The sequence below is a fragment of the Psammomys obesus genome, unplaced genomic scaffold (assembly GCF_907164565.1).
Source record: "Psammomys obesus unplaced genomic scaffold, mPsaObe1.curated_primary_1811, whole genome shotgun sequence".
Lineage (NCBI taxonomy): Eukaryota > Metazoa > Chordata > Mammalia > Rodentia > Muridae > Psammomys > Psammomys obesus.
This window is the reverse complement of record NW_026592548.1, coordinates 5,390,387-5,407,913: the sequence shown is the minus strand read 5'-3', so window position 1 is coordinate 5,407,913 and position 17,527 is coordinate 5,390,387. Positions and strand designations below refer to the sequence as shown.

At 38.7% G+C, this 17,527-nt stretch overlaps 1 protein-coding gene across 1 annotated transcript in view; it reads left to right on the top strand.

The window, feature by feature from the left end:
* Positions 1 to 17,527, top strand: part of Lrriq3 (leucine rich repeats and IQ motif containing 3) — a 103,358-nt gene that overhangs the window by 80,659 nt on the left and 5,172 nt on the right. Inside the window, exon 9 of the mRNA XM_055614454.1 lies at positions 15,235 to 15,961. Within this exon, the coding sequence (XP_055470429.1) occupies positions 15,235 to 15,961 (727 nt within the window). The remainder of the gene's footprint in view (positions 1 to 15,234; positions 15,962 to 17,527) is intronic.

The following is a 17,527-nucleotide window of genomic DNA, read 5'->3' as shown; positions in this document are numbered from 1 at the left end:
TCCTGGAACTCTCTGTAGACCACTCTGGCCTTGAATGCAGAGATCTACCTGCCTCTCCTTGCTGAGTCTATGATTGAAGGCGTGTACCAACACCACTTAACAAGGTTGAGTTTAAAATTTAGCTTACTTGTTTTAATTCTTTGCCTTAGTCATACCCACATTGTAAATTAAATGAATGGGGGTGGGTCCTTGTTCTTTATTCCTGATCTCCCAGTAGAGTGTGGTATTTTATTCTATTGTGGATTCTGTTTACTACACAAGGCACTTAACAAACAACAGTAAAGCAAGACTAAATATTCTTTTGGATAAACGGCACGTTTCTGTAGAAATAATATAAAAACATGAAGTTTTTGGTATCTGGATGTGTTCTTTGTCATTTCATGCAGATCATTGAATATACTTGTGAGTTCAGTATATGTAAGAAACAAGTGTAAATGAATTTTGTTGTAAATACTATTGAAGATATTGGTTTTACAAAGTATTTAGCTAATAACAAATATCTGTGCCTACCTTTCTTACCTTACATTCATGCTTTTAATACTCCCAATTTTAATTCTTTGTAACCAAATAATTTTATTCTTCTTCTTGAAGTTGATATGTCATTGCAAGCCAAAATTTGCAGGTGATATTGTACTTCACTATGGCTGACAATACACTTCATGTTGCATTCAAGTTAATGTAACACCAAACAATGCTTATTATAATCTATAAACAAAAATGTGTTTAATGCTAGAAACTGGCACAGATCATGTCTTATGGCTCAAAGGCCACACCCAGCTTGCAGTATCTGCAGTGCCAGTAGTCTCCAATCCCACATCACAACTGACATGACTGCAATTTCTCATTTCTGAGAATCATTTACATGTCCTCTGCAACTGTAAAGAAGCTACTTCCAAACTCCAATTGGAAGCAACAGCTGTTGCATAAATGGCACTTCTGAGACCATTCCTGATTCAGAGGATACGTTCATGGGGTTAATTGTTTGAAGGTCATCTGGTCAAAGTGCCTGTGGCCAGATTAGTGCAATGTGCAGCCACACCCTCCATTACACCCCTTGTCTTCCTCCAGATCCACTTAGTATCTGAACTGAAGGCTAAAGATTTTTCTTGTTTGTTTCCAATCTCATCCATCATATCTTACTAATTTCAGCCCATTCCTCTTCATACAATTATAACAGTCCTTTTGCTATACTCCCAACTTGTTTCCTTGAATGATGAATATTAATCCAGGATCTAAAATAATACCAACTAAATTACTGCAAATGAATAATTGGAGTATATATACACATAAAACTAAAAATTTTCTTTTGCAATTTAACCTTAAATGAACAATACTGTATTTTGTTTTTACTTCTATATAATAATTTAAATTTCCTCACTATTACTCTTACTGGCAACACAAAGAAGGATAAGATCATATAGAAATAAAATAGGCTATTATGGGAATTATTTTGTAACTAAGCAACATTGCTGCACAACTCATGTACCCCACTCTGTTGCCAACCTCCTGCAAAGTCAGATGGAAATTACATGAGCAATCTCTCCACTTGACTGTGAACAAAAGTGAAACTCCTCACATCAGAGTGAAAAACAATGATAGGAACTGTTTTGTTGGCTACTTTGTAAAGCTTGGAGAATATACGCTACATGAACATAGCTGTGAAGGCCTCCTGATCCACATGGGCTCTTAAGTATAAATCAGCTTCACCGTACCGAGCTATTGTAATTTTGGGGTTTGTCTATGATGGAAGTTGGGATGAATCATTCTGTTAAATACAAAAGTCAGCAACACAACACAAACCCTAAAACACAGTCACATCTTAATAGTCAGTAAATTCTTGCTACTGGCTGACTAGAAAGAGGGTAATTGTGTTTCGGGAATACCAAACATTTTCTTGTTCTACATGAAAGGCCAATGGTATGCCAAATATTTTGTAGCTGTAAGAGAAGTAAGAAGTATTGATTCTGTTTGTTGGTACATGAGTGTATGTGGCCATTCACCTTATGGAGAAAAGAGTAACATAGGAAGGCTTGTGGCCTGAAAGTGAAGTGTGAAAATGGAGACTTCCAAACTGAAGACCTCCTATGATGGGGAAAGTTACTCCTACAACTTAAGTGCTAAAACATTTTCTGATAAAGCCCCCATAAAAAGCACAGTTGAAAATGGTGGCAAAGGTAAAAATTTAGGTTGAGTATATTGACTTCTGGCCTATAGTTGTGGGGTAACTTTCAAGTAGTTTCTATTCAATTCCTAGACTTTTGTGAAGGCATGATGATGAAGATGAAGATGAACAAAAAGGTCTGAACACTACATAGCCCTCAATAAGAAGTTTTGTTGTGATTCCAGACATGTAGAACTAATAGAATACAATGGACCAAATAGCCACAATTATAAGGAATGGTATCAGCAGATAATCATAATTTGATTCAAGACTTAAAAACTAGAGTTTCTAATCTTCAGCACACAGAAAGAAACCCAAAAAGGAGCTTTTGTGGTTTCCACTTGAAGAGCTTATGAATGTTCTCATGTAAGACAAAGCTAGAGGGTTACATTGATGAAGCAGAGGCTTCAGAGGGTTCAAAGGGCCTCACAGAAAGTAGGATGAAGACCTCACCCAGGAGCTAGCCATGCTTACCCATCTGAGAACTGTACGTGGCTTGTGAGTCTGCTGTGTTGCCCTTTGGTACCTGATATTTTCCTGTTCTTAATTATAGTCAGCATATCTAAGGAACAGGTGGGACATATGACAGAAGGCTGATGAAAATGTTATCCACACCTTGTTGGGAGACAAGGCACACAGACTCCAATTATGCAGTGTATATGACCCATAGTGTTTTTGTTGTTGTTGTTGTTGTTGTTTTGCTTCGTTTTTATCACTGGCTTGAATGTTTGGAAAAGGAAAACAACAGGTTGTTGGTGACCAATGGTCATGATTTTATGCCTACAAAACATTTCTTTTTTATTAATTTATCAACTTTTCTTGAATTTGGTTAGAGACTTACGTTTTAGCTCTAGTCAATAGATTGTTATTAAAATATGTCAGTCACTTCTCGACTAAGGTATTTGGTCGTCATTATAGAAGAGATCTAAAGTACAGTGTCTGTGTGATGGTATCACTCATTTTTTAACACTTAATGAGTTTACTTTTATTTCAAATAAATAACTTGAAAACAGTTCAAAAATCGTAGTATCATATGAATTACTAGATGTGATTCACACATAGACACACACAGAGGCACGTACACAGACACAGACACACACACAATTTTCTTGAGACTCTTAGTGATTTTTATGGGTAATAAAGCAGATCTTGAGGACTGCTGATCCAGGGAGTCTTAGATAGTCAAATGCCCACCTTTTCTAAGGTTTACATTCTAATGACTAAACAGCCCATAAATAAATGACTGAGTAAAGCAATTGTATGTGGAAGTGTGTCCTTTTCAGAAGCCTTACAAATGGATGTGATTTGGAGAAGGACAATGTGGTTATAGGTAAAATAAGAACCTTTCTATTTGTCCAATTACACTATATGTATAAGGACATAGCTGAAGACATAGAATCCATGTCATAGATCTTATGGAAGATTATTCCATAAAAATGAAGCAATCAATACCACAGTTTGAGAACAAGCTTCAGAGGTCTCAAGTGTAATGGCGTGTACTATAGACTTAAAATACAGCAAACTTGGCAAGCTTGCATAAAAATGAAGAAAGTTCAACAAGAATGCAATATGCATATTAGAAGTCAAGGCAATGCCGATTCTTTCCCTGCTTTCCATACATATTGATAAATCCTCTCAACATATCTTCCTCTATATTTAATGTCAGAAGAAATAACATTCATAATTTTAGAAGGAAATGTATTTCAAACAAAATAATACTGCTGAAAACAGCAAAGGAAAAAATAATTCACCATTTACTGGAAAACGTTAATGAGGTTAATAAGTGACTACTTATCAGAAATAATGGCAGCCTGATGGCCATGGAATGAGCTGTTTTGAGCACTGGAAGGAAAGCGAGAAGTGCGAGCATGAAATACAGACCTTCCACTGAGTGAGAGCTTAGTTTCACCCAGAAGAAATGTAAAGATGAGCTTTTCAGACTGAGAGCAAGCAACATCAAATACGTATTGAAAATCCACACAAAAAGTCTCCATGGAGAAATGACCCCCGTAGTCGCTAAGTATGGTGTACGCAGGTAACCTTCCCTTCCTTTTTAAACTGGTGTGAAAAGCAAACAGAATTATATAACATGCATAGAAAATGCATTTCTGACTCTACAGTCTTGAGAAATGTAATGTAGCTGTTAATAAACATGGAGGAAAAAGGTGCAGTAAAAAGATAGTGGGAAGTGAATGTGAAAACCACACAAGTGAAGCCCTTAAAGCAATAAAGCGGACACAGCAAGCTCTAAAAGCACAGCTGCTCTTCATCGTCAAATTTCTAAAGTTATTACTAAAGTAAGATTACAAAGATGTATTATGTGCTTTTTAATCTGTGTAGACATATATGAAACAATATATGATGTTTTTAATTGCAAGAAATTGCAATTAAAATGAACTAAAATTATATTTGCTAGAATCATGTAGTAAGCATGAAATTGACTTTGACATTTACCACAAGTTTTTTTTTACCACAAGTTTTATCTTATCATGAGGAATATGAAACACATAATATGGAAATCAGCAAAAGGTTTAACAATCACTAATTGTAAACTGAAGGCAATAAGGAAGAAAAATAAGGAGAAAGGATTTGAGATACAGGAGAAAAAAAGATGAAAATATTGGATAAAAACATTCTATGTACATTCTGGAGACCACCTACCCTTGAGTTTTAGAGTTTTCTATGTCATACGACTATAAGACTAACCTGCTGGGAAGAGCTCAGTAAGAAATGTTACTAGGAATAAAGAAGCCTATTTACTGATAATCAACTCAACACTTTGGAAATATACAGTAAATATAAACTGTTACAGTTTTATATATATAGCACGTTTTTTTTCCCTCAGTTTCTCTCATAACCCGGCTCGCATACAAATAATTAAGATGCTATAATTCCTTTTTAATAATAAGCTTTGCAACACAAGAACTGAGTAGTTATTACTCTAATCTTTATCCTATACACTAATTTGCTTTCTTTCCATCATGCATCCCAGCAATACTTGCATTTCATAGCTTTCCTTGGTAAGCTCTTGCTCCTCATGCTTCCGGGACCTCTGCCTGTGGCTGAATCCCCTATGCCTATCCTCTAACTCCTCCTCTCCTGGCTGGCAAGAAGTCCAGCCTTATTCTCTCCCTGCTCAGTGATTGGCTGTAAGCTGCTTTATTAGCATATCAGGGGGACACTGGGGAGCAGTGTTTACACAACATTAAGACAGGGAATTCTCATGGCTTGCAACCAGATATGGGGGGTACAGAAATCAGCATTTGAATTACACAATAACCTTAGGCCTGCACTAAACATATATTTATAAGTATTATAAATATATGTTCTCAAAATTATTGAAAGCATACATGAGGAAATCAAAGATAGAAAAAGCATGGTGGTGAGCACACATGGCTGTGAGAGCAGAGTCCACAGCAGTGTAGCCATGTACATGGTCCTGCCAAAAGTCTCATGATTAGTACCATTTTTAGTAAGAGAAGCATTGGTTCTAAAACCCATTTATAGAACACAACAAACTCCACATGCCCAAAGCATCTTTTATATAAAGATGTACAGGTCTTTAATATATAAATCTTTAATGTATAGAAAATTAAGTTTGACAACTCACACTTCCCAATATGCTCTGCAAACTCAGAGTCACCAAGTCTGTGAAAGTGGGACAGAGCTGCCAGCTCCATCAGTGATGCGGGTGCACAGTGTATGTGCTCATATGTGCTCATGAGGCAGAATCACCATCTTCACAGGAAAGGGCCACCAAGGGAGTCACTGCAAGTGTAGATTTTGCATGCTGCAAACAAAGCTGCCTCCTATTTGACAGACGCTCCAGTGTGTATTGTTGTAATTTAAATATCTCCAAAAGAATATGGACTAAAATCACGTGAGTCACTTTGAAGCACGCTGAACATTAGCTGCGGGCGCTGCTAGATGCTGTCTCCAACAGGGGCCAATGATGGAAGTAACTACAAGATCTCCCTACCTAGTCAGCTCCCAAGACACAAATGATCTAATTTAAAATTGAAGTTAACAATCCTTACATTTTAAGTTGAAGTTATTTTCATTAGTTTAATATTCATTATTTCTTCTTTGTAAATTTGACAGTTGGGTTGGATTTAGGTGTAGAGCACAATGAATAAACTTTGTCACTGACAGAATGTAGAACAGCGTGTTCTCAGACAGCTCTTGTACAGAAGGGATAATTTTCAGCAGTACACAAGGGAGGGGGCAGGGCAGATGCCCTGACACTGAAGAGTGTTTACTGCTCTTGCACAGGATGCCAGTTCTGCAGCAAGCACATACTGGGTAACTCACAACCTAGTGTAACTTCACTTCCAGGGAATCAAAACTCCTGACCTCCTCTCGCACCTGCACACTTTTGTACACATACCCCATCACACACACACACACACATACACACACACACACACACACACACACACACACACACACACACACACACTTACAAAGGACAGAGGGGTTCAATGCTTCTGAACAGAGCAAATCAGTCACCTACAAGCTCGCTTTCTATACTGGTGCAAGTTGCTCCCAGCACAGCTCGTTCATGAGTAGAGTGTGACATTTTCAGTGGATTGACTTTGGTCAACTTTTTCATTGCTTGTGGCTTGAATAACCCAACTCTCCTCCTGTGGTTGTGTGTAACATGGCTGAGGGAAGAACTCCTGGGTGCGGGCCAGTATCGCTGAGAGCGCTGTCACCCTCCCGGAGCAGAAACTGTACAGTACAGACGTTGACCCTACAGCCTTTTTTATTTTATTCCCTCATCCACCCTCCCTTCCCCTGTGCTTTATTTCCCTTGTAGTAACCCGGTAAACTCTGTGCTCTAGTGAAGGCCACATCCCTGTACTGAGAAGTTAGGAGACTGCCAACAATAGCAAGCACTTCACATCCATCTGTGCAGGGCCATGATCTAATTACACAGATTTTACACAAGGTTAGACCGGTGGATCATAAACCTGTTACACATTCAGAAGTAAGTGAGATCAGTCAGCACAAGTGACAGAGAGTTTTGTCACAGGGCTCCACTGACCTGGAAAGTAGCAAGAGGACAGAACTGGAGTACAGTAGCATCCACATGTTTGGCTCATAGGTAGGGCAGTACAGCTAGGGCCCAAACAGAGCAGTCCATCTAGCAATGAGTTTTGTAAGCACACCATTTCAAACAACCCTGTGCAGCACCATCTCAGAAAGTCTGTGCAAACTGATACACGGGGACTCATGCTCCAGCCTCCACCTGATGCTGTCAGTACTAAGTACCCACGACTGTCAGTTACCAGGGGGTTTCTGTTTGTTTTTTTATGAGGTTGGGGATGGGGGTCTCACTGCACATTCCTCTCTGGTCTGAATCTTGCTTCGTAAATAACCCGCTCTAGCACTTTTGAGCAGCAATATTCTGACCTCGGGTTATGCTAGTAAATGTGTAAATAGAAACAATTTGTATTGGTTCAAAGGGATTTGTTAGTGTAAGAAGAAAACACTTTGAAAATATATTGTATTAATAAAAATTTAAAATATTTTAAGGAAATCAATTTGGATATGATTTTGGGTTGAATGGGTGTGTATGTGTTTATGGACTGACACTCTATAGATACTATACAGACTACAATAGCATGCTTGTGTGTGTGCTCAAGTACAGATATTGTACGCTGTGGGAGCAGCCACACATGCATGTTTTTAATGTAGTTTGCCAAACATATTTTTCCCTCTAGATTTTCCTTCCACAACAAACATCACTGCTTAGCAATTTGTGCAATATGCATGCTATTAGTAGTGTCTGAGAGCTTTTTAAATTCTGATCCTATGTAATTGAATTGATGTTGAACATCAAGGAGTCTGGCTTGATCTACGAAGGACTCCACATGTTTGTATCATTCCTCAGTTTACTGCATATCAGCGCAGATTGTTTGTACCGTGGTAAAATGCCACACATTGCATACCTTCTGTACTGAAAGGGCTTGTAACCACTCACCATTTGCTGTGACCTGGAAGGCTACACAGCATCTGATCTTGCTACACTTCTCTGGTTACAATTACTACCACTTCTGTTTGGCAATTTCCTGCCTTCTGACCATAATATAGTTTATCTTTACTTCAGGAATGTTTGTCACTGCCTGTCCTGACCTTCTTATGGTCTTCATCTGAAATTAAGTCAATTTTTCTAAAAACGTCTTCCTTGTCCATCCAATAGAATCCCTTAGCCATCAATACTCATCTTCATCAAGACACTAGTCCTTATTTGAAGTTTCACTTGTCACCTTCTTCAAGAGAAGTTTCCTGAGACTGGAAAAAAATGCATTTATTAATATATTACTTACCTCCTTTTGTTAAAAAAAATATACCTGAAACACAACAAATATTCAAACTTTCATTTATTCTCTCAGGTAAGTGAATGTGAATACTTATTATCTAATGTCCACATAGACAGTTCACAGAAGACAGTTTGGGGTTAAAAAGAGGTAGGTGCTCTGCATTAAAGTAAAAACATTCTCATTTAAAAAGAAAAAAGTAAATTTACAGAAAACGTAAGATCTAGGAACTAGAAAGAGTCGAGCAGGAATGTCTTTTTTGTGACCTGTGTGTATGAATTAACATGTGTATGTGCTAAAGTAAGGATGGGTATCTTAAGCACAGAAAAATCACTCCATGTGATCAAAGCAATCTCAGGAAACTAGATACTATTCAGTTCCTCAGTGAGATCACATGACATTCTTAAGTGCCTGCCAAGGGAAGGAAATTGGTGTTGTCTATACTTGTTAGCCAATGAAATTGAGAACTGAGAACCAAGACAGGATAAATGCCCACATTTTTTTGAATATACCATCCTCATTATCTAGGAAGAAATTAAAACAGAGGGACAAGTAATGCAACAGACTGAATTACTGTGAAACAAAATATAAATAAATCATTCAGGAAGAAGAGAAAAATCAGCTGCAATGTGGTGGTTTTAGGTAGCAATTAAGAAATGTAGATATTTTATGAGACTGTGAATATATATCATCTTTGAAGGCTCCATCCAGCTTCTAACACTTGTACTTATTTCTGCTTTGGAAGTTGGTTCACGGAGCCTCTGCCATGCTTCTATTAATGTTGCTTCAAGGTATTTGTTTGAGAGCAGACCCCTCCTGGATACTTCAAACTACAAACTGAAGCTGTTCCAAATGCCATGTGCCTCCTAGCATATTCCAACTGAATAGCAAACACAAAGCATTGTGGCGACAGCAGGTCTGTTTCATCCTTATTCGCATTTTAGACAATTCTTACATTTTAGGGGGTAAGAAAAAATTTGTCAGCTAGGCCTAAATTTCCATTTTAAAAATAAGGAATGATTTTAAATTCTCAGAAGTGAAGTGAGAGGTTAGCCAATGCTGGGCTGAATGGTCCCCTGTTATCCAAACAGTCTTAAATTCATCATTTTGTTTTATGGATATATTTTAAAAATGCTTCTTCTTAAGAGAAATCGAAAAGAAAGACCAAATAAATAAATAAATAAAAGTTTTCCATTCTCTTTAAATCATGAGCCTATTTAGGGGTAAAGGAATGTGATAGCTAGAAGAGGATTCTTCACAAATGGGTTGGTTTCTGCTTTCAGACCTGAGGGTTCCAGCAATCCTTTCTCTGATGCCTGTGCCTCCTGCCTTCTCAGCCCTCTGACTCCTTGACAAGGATAGCAACCCTTCATGGCTCTTATTTCACCCAAGGAGAGCTCAATGGGCAGATCTGCGCTCCTTTGTGAGGCCATAAAACAACAACAAGCATAACTTTTACATAGGAAGGATTTCCGTTTTTGTTACTTGATCAAAAGTTTCACTTTTCTGAAGATGGTAGCTATAGCCTGAGGGTGAGAAGAAACATTTATATATGGTGAGTGTTAAAGGGCTCCTGGTACATCAAGAATTCAGGAGTTTTGGGGATGTGCTCAACTTTCCACCATATTTTACCCTATTGTGATGTTTCATTACAGCTCGCAATTACCCTAGTATCTATTTTTTTTAAATTTTTTAATTAAAAGTTTTATTTTTATATTAGTTATAGTTTATTTACTTTGTATCCCAGCTGTTTCCCACTCTCTCATTCCCTCCTAGTCCCACCCTCCCTCCTTTATCTCCTCCCAGCCCCTCTGTAAGTCCACTGATAGGGGAGGTTCTCCTCCTGACCTTAGCTTATCAGCTCTCTCTCAGCTAGGTCCTCCTCTGTGACCTAGCAAGACTGCTCCTGCCTTGGGGGCTGGGAGGTCAAAGAGCCAGCCATTGAGTTCATGTCAGAGACAGTCCCTGTTCCCCAACTAGGGAACCCACTTGGATACTGAGCTACCATGGGCTACATCTGAGCAGGAGCTCTAGGTTATATCCATCCATGGTCCTTGTTTGGAGAAACAGTCTCAGAAAAGACCTCTACCCCATTGTGGTGTTTCATTACAGCTAGCAATTACCCTAATATCTATTTTTTTTTTAAATGTAGTGTCAGGACTACTATTTAAATCACCAAAGTAGCTGTTATTTCTAAGCCTACATTTCAAATGCCAATTATTTTTTCTCTATTTTTTTTAAAAGCTATGTGAATGAAGAGTGCCAAATTAAACTATATGAATAATATTTTCCATGATGCACTAAGCTGGATAAAAGGCTAATTCAACAGCAGTGTCAAGCAATGTCTGGAAAGTGTGCACCATTGTACCTCCAGGCACTTCTCTGCACTTAGCCTGGGTCAAACATGCAGAACAAAAATGTGCTAATGTCACTTTCTCCTCTTCTTTCTGCACCAGAACATGACAGTTCACATTATTTTATGTCAGCGCCCTTCATATCCAAAGGTTGTGCCACAGCTGCTACTGTTCCCTCCACATATATAGACAGGTAACCTTTAGCCCATTTCTCTTGAAGTATATTTATTATCATTCCATTAATTCAAAATGGAATGATAATTTGAATACCATGCTATCAAAATATTTTTCTTTAATATAATTTTAGTTAAAATATAATTACAATATTTTGTCTCTTTCCTTGCCTCCAACTCCTCTCATGTTCCATGTTTCCTGATTGTTACCCTCTCAAATTGATGGCTTCTTTTTCCTCATTATCTTTAGACACACACACACACACACACACACACACACACACACAAACATACATAAAAATATAACCTGCTGAGTCTCTTTTTCTTTTTTGTGCATATGATTCAGGACTGATCATTTTGTACTGGACAGTTAGGGGACTCAAACCTGAGAGGGGCTAATTCTTCTCTCAGCAGTGATAAGGCATGATCAGTTCAGTTGCCCGTAGCTCTCTGTCTAGCTCTGTACGTCTTCTAGTTGGGCATTAACACATCTTTTGATGTTGCTGTTCAGAGCTTGCCAGGAAGTCTGCTGTGAGACTGTGTGTCCTAGAAATGACCAATGAAACAAACAAAAAACTGACCATTATGATATTATTGCAATAGTTTGTCACTGAACCACCGCAGACTGTAGAGAAGCTGGTATATGTGTGATCACCAGTCCACGCCACAGGTTTGAACACATGCACACTGATGTAGTGATCACCATTGTTGACTTTAATGCAGAGTACAAGAATCATGAAAATTACCAGAGAAACTTCTGACCTACATCGCCTTGTATTTATGTCTATGGAAAAACCCTTTTGCCATCTCCTCAAACTAAACATAATCTCTTTCTTGGTCACCATCATACTCACTTTTACTAATGGCTAGACCCCATTAGTGTTTAGTGGGAACTCTTGATACCATTAACAGAGTGGAGACATGAGCAAGTCGCAGCAGAAAAACATGAGAAAAGTGAACATATTGGTGTTATCAGGAAAAGAGAACAGAACAGTAGACCAACATCAGATATTTCAGATCATTGCCATTAATATTTCATATTATTTATTGTAGAATATCTCTTTTCTTTGTTAAAATTATTCCTAAATACATATACATTTATTATTGAATATTATGATCTACTTTTTATTCCTAAATCTTGTAGGAAGACTTTGGACTTGTCTTATCAAATAGAATTTTCTGTAAGTAGAACAATTTTATTTAGACCCATGCAATAATTCCTAAAAGTCTATTGCCAAACACACACACACACACACACACAAATAAAAATAAAAAAAAAACAAACAGACATGAACCAAAAGCCCAGAGTAGGAAACTAAGGACTAAAGCCATGCATGGCAACAAATGACAAAGATACTGAAATAATTAGGAAAAGGTAAACAGGCTTAAAAATCAGTAGTGTTAGAAAAGATGGCTATCTACACTCAAAATTTTTTAAAAGGACTCTTGTCTTATACCTTTCACAAAAATAAATTCACAATTTACTAGAAAGTTATTATAAGACCTGAAACCCTAACACTAGAAGAGTAAACACAGGAGCATGATTCTTGACATAAATCTTACCAATACTTTATACATTCCTAAAATATAAGTAGTAAAAAGTAAATTAGACGACACAAAATTAACAATTTTCTGTGTAATAAAGAAATAATAAATAAAACATAAGACAACTTATGGAATGGGAGAAAATATTTATGCATTGCATATAGGATAAGGGATGATATGTAAAATACATAAGAAACTCATAAGTCAATGACAGAAACAACACAATAAATACTTTGGGAAAAGGCCTTAATATTTTCCCAACAGAAGCAAACTCTCAAAAGATTTACGTGAATAAGTACAAAAGAATTGGGTATATAAATTATGCATCATTGTATCTAATTGTGGAAACCAGAGAATTATATAACATGGTGATAGTAGTAGGACTTGAACCTGTTCACACTGGCTCCACATTTAATGCTGTAAGTAGTTTAAGTGATTTTACTCATGAGGATTGTATTTATCTCTCCATTTGTCCACTCTTCCTTCAAACAATTCTACCTGATGAACAGCATTGAATTAACTCATCATTCTATGAGATTATTCATGTGTGAAATACTAGAAGGAGTTGGAATCAAAGAGATGCATCTCCCTAAGGAGCCCCGCGTCTGCTTTACCCCTGCTTGTGACCAACTACGTGATGAGGAAGCTGACAAGACTTTAAGGATCAATTCTTGCTTATTGATTATAGAACAATGCTATATGAAGAGGCATTAAAATGGAAAGATTGTGAACGAATGGCAGGGGAGACAGCCTTCTGCACAAAACCTGAATACGCTCTGACCGCCGGTGATGGGCGAATGTGGTGCTTGTATGTACAGAGCTGTAACCATGACTCGTGACCCACAGTTAGAAGTTAGCAGCGTCCTTCATCCTGCCAATGAGGAAACACGAAAGGTTTTTTGTTTTGTACGAAAAGCATAAAGAAACAAAAACCAAAATCTGAGCGTCACTACAGGAATATAGTTGCTAGTTGTGAGTGGATTCTAGAGCGAGACTGTGGGTGCAGAGGTGTCAGAGATACCGAAGTGCAGCTGGGCTGCTGAAGCAGAAGGTGGGAGGCTCCGCCATCACCAAAAGGGATTCTATGCTCTGGCTTTGGCCGTTTTCATTCTTACCTTCCGATACTTGCTATTTGTATTCTCAAGCTTCCTGTTTTTCAGTTTGCTTAATTTGTTACTTAATCGTATACACTGCTTGGTCTCCTTGTGTGGATATTCTTTAGGCCTTTGAGTTAAAACACCTGTCATTTCTCTTTGTTCTTACCATATGTTCCTGTCTTATACCCTGCACTTTACATAGCCAAATTGCTCTGTGAACCTACATAAGCATAAAGTACTTAAACATGAAGTCACTAAAGGAATCCTATAATAGATATGATTTAAAAATCCCTAAATAAAGGGACAGAAATGCAGTCTCTAGCAGAGGAAGGTGGTCTCACACAGGAAATGTTTTTCTTTTCCTGAGATTATTAAGCATATCTTTGACATCTCTGTTTGCTTATTCATCAATAGATTTATAAAGGGTAAATATGAGAACAGCAGAATATATCACATTCATCAGGCTTGCAGACATAACAAATAGCCCCAGAAATCTCTATAGTCTCATGATTCTCGTTTACTTCTGGCTCCATCAGCGCCACAGCATAAGAGTTCTGGTGTGTGATTTGTGCTTTAGCTGGAAGCTCTGTTCCAGGGCCTCTCTCATCCCAAGGCTCCATCACGGGATGGGGGTTCCATCCCCACATTTGTACAGTGGTCAGAAGGAAACAAGGCTGCAGAAGAGATGCCTGTTCTTTAAAGGCCTTGGGAAAACGAGGCAGTGCATTTTTGTTCACAACTGAGAGAGATTCAGCTCATCCTGACATGCAGTAGCAAAGAGGCTGAACTTAGTGAATGACTTTCTAGAACACAGGAGAAACATTTTGACTGCAGCTACTAGTTTTCACTACAGTTAGAAATATAAGTTAACTAATAACACCACCATTGGAAAACACAGGAGAGTATTACCCTGGTAAGGTGCACTGGGGCTACATCTTCCTGCTCATGGTCCCCCAGCTGACAAACTCAGCACATGCACAGAGCTTAGTCCCAAGAGGAGAATTATTTTGAAACAAAGAGCTACATCACAGCCTTCACAGCAATAGAGCTCGGACTATTTCAGACCTTTCCAAATTGGCAAATGATAAACTGTAGCTAATCCAGCTGCTCACAGCATGAAGTAGAACACTATTGGTGCCCACTGGTGTTGGACGCTGCCTGACTCATGACCTGTTTGTTCATGATTTTCTTTTTAGCGAACTATATACAAAATTCTGTATCTAAGTATATAAAAAGTAATGTCTAACTCCATAAAATTATGCCTGGGTATATAAAAATGATGTCCAAAGCCATAAGAACTATGTCTAAAGACTGTCTACATAGAAATAAGAACTATGTCTAAATACCGCATGCAAAATAAAGTGACAGCCCTTCTTCTTGCAGGTTAAATGACAGTGAGAGGTGATAACAAGTAACAACAAATCATATGACGTACGTTTACATGGGAAAATGCTATACTGGTGGTTTTCTTGCCCAATATCAGAAGCTGAAACCTGGGGAAAATGTATTTTTTTGTAGCTTCCAAAGTATTTGAAATGAATATAAGCTTAGCACTTACGTTGTCTGTCTGTTCTGATATAGGTCCGAAGGAGACTAAAGATGAATCTGATGAGGAAGAAGTAGACACCAGGTTTAGGATATCTGCAATGAAGATCCCTTTATATTCCCCCAGAACACTCACATACGGTGCAATGTTGAAGGAGATGAAACGGGACTATATTCCGGACTATCTCCAGCCACTTCCTACCCCTCGTCCAAAGCCACCAATCAAGACAGAAACACTAAAGGAGCTAAGGAAAAGGAAAGAATTTCTAACCTCAGAGAGGGCTGGCATGAATCTCCACATGTTTAATGATATTGACAAATATCACGTAGAACAAAAGCACCAAGAAAGAGAAGAAAGAAAATTAAAAGCCGTGATTGCGGCACAAGTCGCCCGGGAAAGGGCTAGGCTCAGCATTAAAGAGCATGGAAGGAGGAAAATTCATATGGCACAAAAACAAGTGGAAAAGGATCATGAGACAATCCAGAAAGGCTTACGGAAAATTTGGAAGGAGAAACTTGCCTACCTGGGAAAAGTTAGAGAGCGGAAATCTATGTTTCTAGCTGAGAAAAAGCTGAAGGCCGCAGAACATTCTTTGGTTCAGTCTATGAACAACGAGAGATCTGTTCTGCTCAGAGGCATCAACAGTGTTGACAGACTGAAACATAACTTGTCAGACTCAAGAAATAAGCGCCGGATTGTTGCTGAAAAGTGGAAGGCAGAAAAATACAAGAAAAGTTTGTTGAGGCAGGGGAAGGAGCTCAGGTAGGTGCATGTCTTAGACACCGCAGTCCTGGGTCTGTGGTCATTTACAAAGCCAGTGCTGAGTTCTATCAGGAGGTGTTTTTCTATAGCTTGATACTTTATTCTTCGGAAATTGGAAGTAAGCTCAAAGGTGAAAATTATGTGCCAAGCTGTTACCAAACACTGGGAATTGAAAGAACTCTTCTTCCATTGGCACCACTGAGGAAAACCTGCTCAGTTTAGGGTTGCCTAGCTAGTCTCCTTCTTGTCTTCTTATTCTTAAACAGAATCTGGGAGAGAGCCAACTTGGTTATTTCTGTGTCTTTCTAAACTGAACTGGCATAACCTCTCAGTGTTCACAGGCTCCTCCTCACCCGGACCTCTCTCCAGCTTTCCCTAAGCTCTGTGCATCACCCTGGGCTTCTGCACTGGTTCTGTTTCTCTGTTTGTTTGACACAGGGTCTCATGTAGCTCAGGGTTGACTTTAAACTCTGTGTACCCAAGAGTGACCTTGAACTTCTGACCCTCCTGACTCCATCTCAGGAGGGCTGGGATTTCAGGCATGTATCACTAATGCCAAGTTTAGGTGGTGCTGGGTATTGAAGCCAGGACTTTATACATGCTAGGCAAGCACTTGGTGAACTGAACTCCATCCTACCTGTTAGCAGTTCTGACCATATAAATTCTATTTTTCTGTATGGCCTTTTCCCCCTCATTTATTTATTTTATTCACTTTACATCCTTTTTGTCCCTTCCCTCTTCCCCTGCTCCACCTCCTCTTCTCCTCAGAAAAGGGCAGCTCCCTTTCCCATCCACCCCAACTCATCTAGTTGCATCAGGACTGAGCATGTTCTCCCCCCGTAGCCTGGCAAGACAGTCCTGCCAGAGGAAAGTGATTTAAAAGCTGGCAAGTGAGTCTGTGTCTGATACAGTCCCCACTTCCCTTACTAGAGGATCCACATGAAGCCTAAGCTGCCCATCTGCTATGTCTTTATAGGGGCTACGTCCAGATCATGCACTGTCCTTGGTTGATGCTTGAGTCTCAGCAAGCCCCTCTGGGCCCTGGTTAGTTGGTTCTCTTGCTTTTGTTGTGGAGCTCCTGTCACGTCCAACCAAAGACTCAACCTGTCAGAGAGTGCCAACCCCTGACACATGAAGGATACTCTGCTAAGCTTGCAGACAGGAGTTTGACAGTGTTGTCCTCTGAGAGCCTCTACCTAGCAGTGCCTCAAAACAGATGCTGAGACTCACATCCAAACATTGGATGATGCTTAGGAGTCTTGAGGAAAATTGGTAGGAAAGAGAAAAGGACCCATATAAACTCTTACCGCAGTGGATACCTTGCCATTGCTCATAGAATATTTGGCCTATGGATGAATTTCAGGCAACATATTTTGTTTTAGTCTGGAGTCTTTTTTACACTAAATTTTCTGCTATAGTTTTAACCTCTTGTCATACAGCAGGCTTTTTTTTATAGAAAGCAAATGCCTCCCCATTTCTTACTTGGCTTTCTATTTTTTATCCTTCTGACTTCACTCACACTGCTTAATTTTTCTCTAATACGCACTCTTCCAAAACACGGCAAGC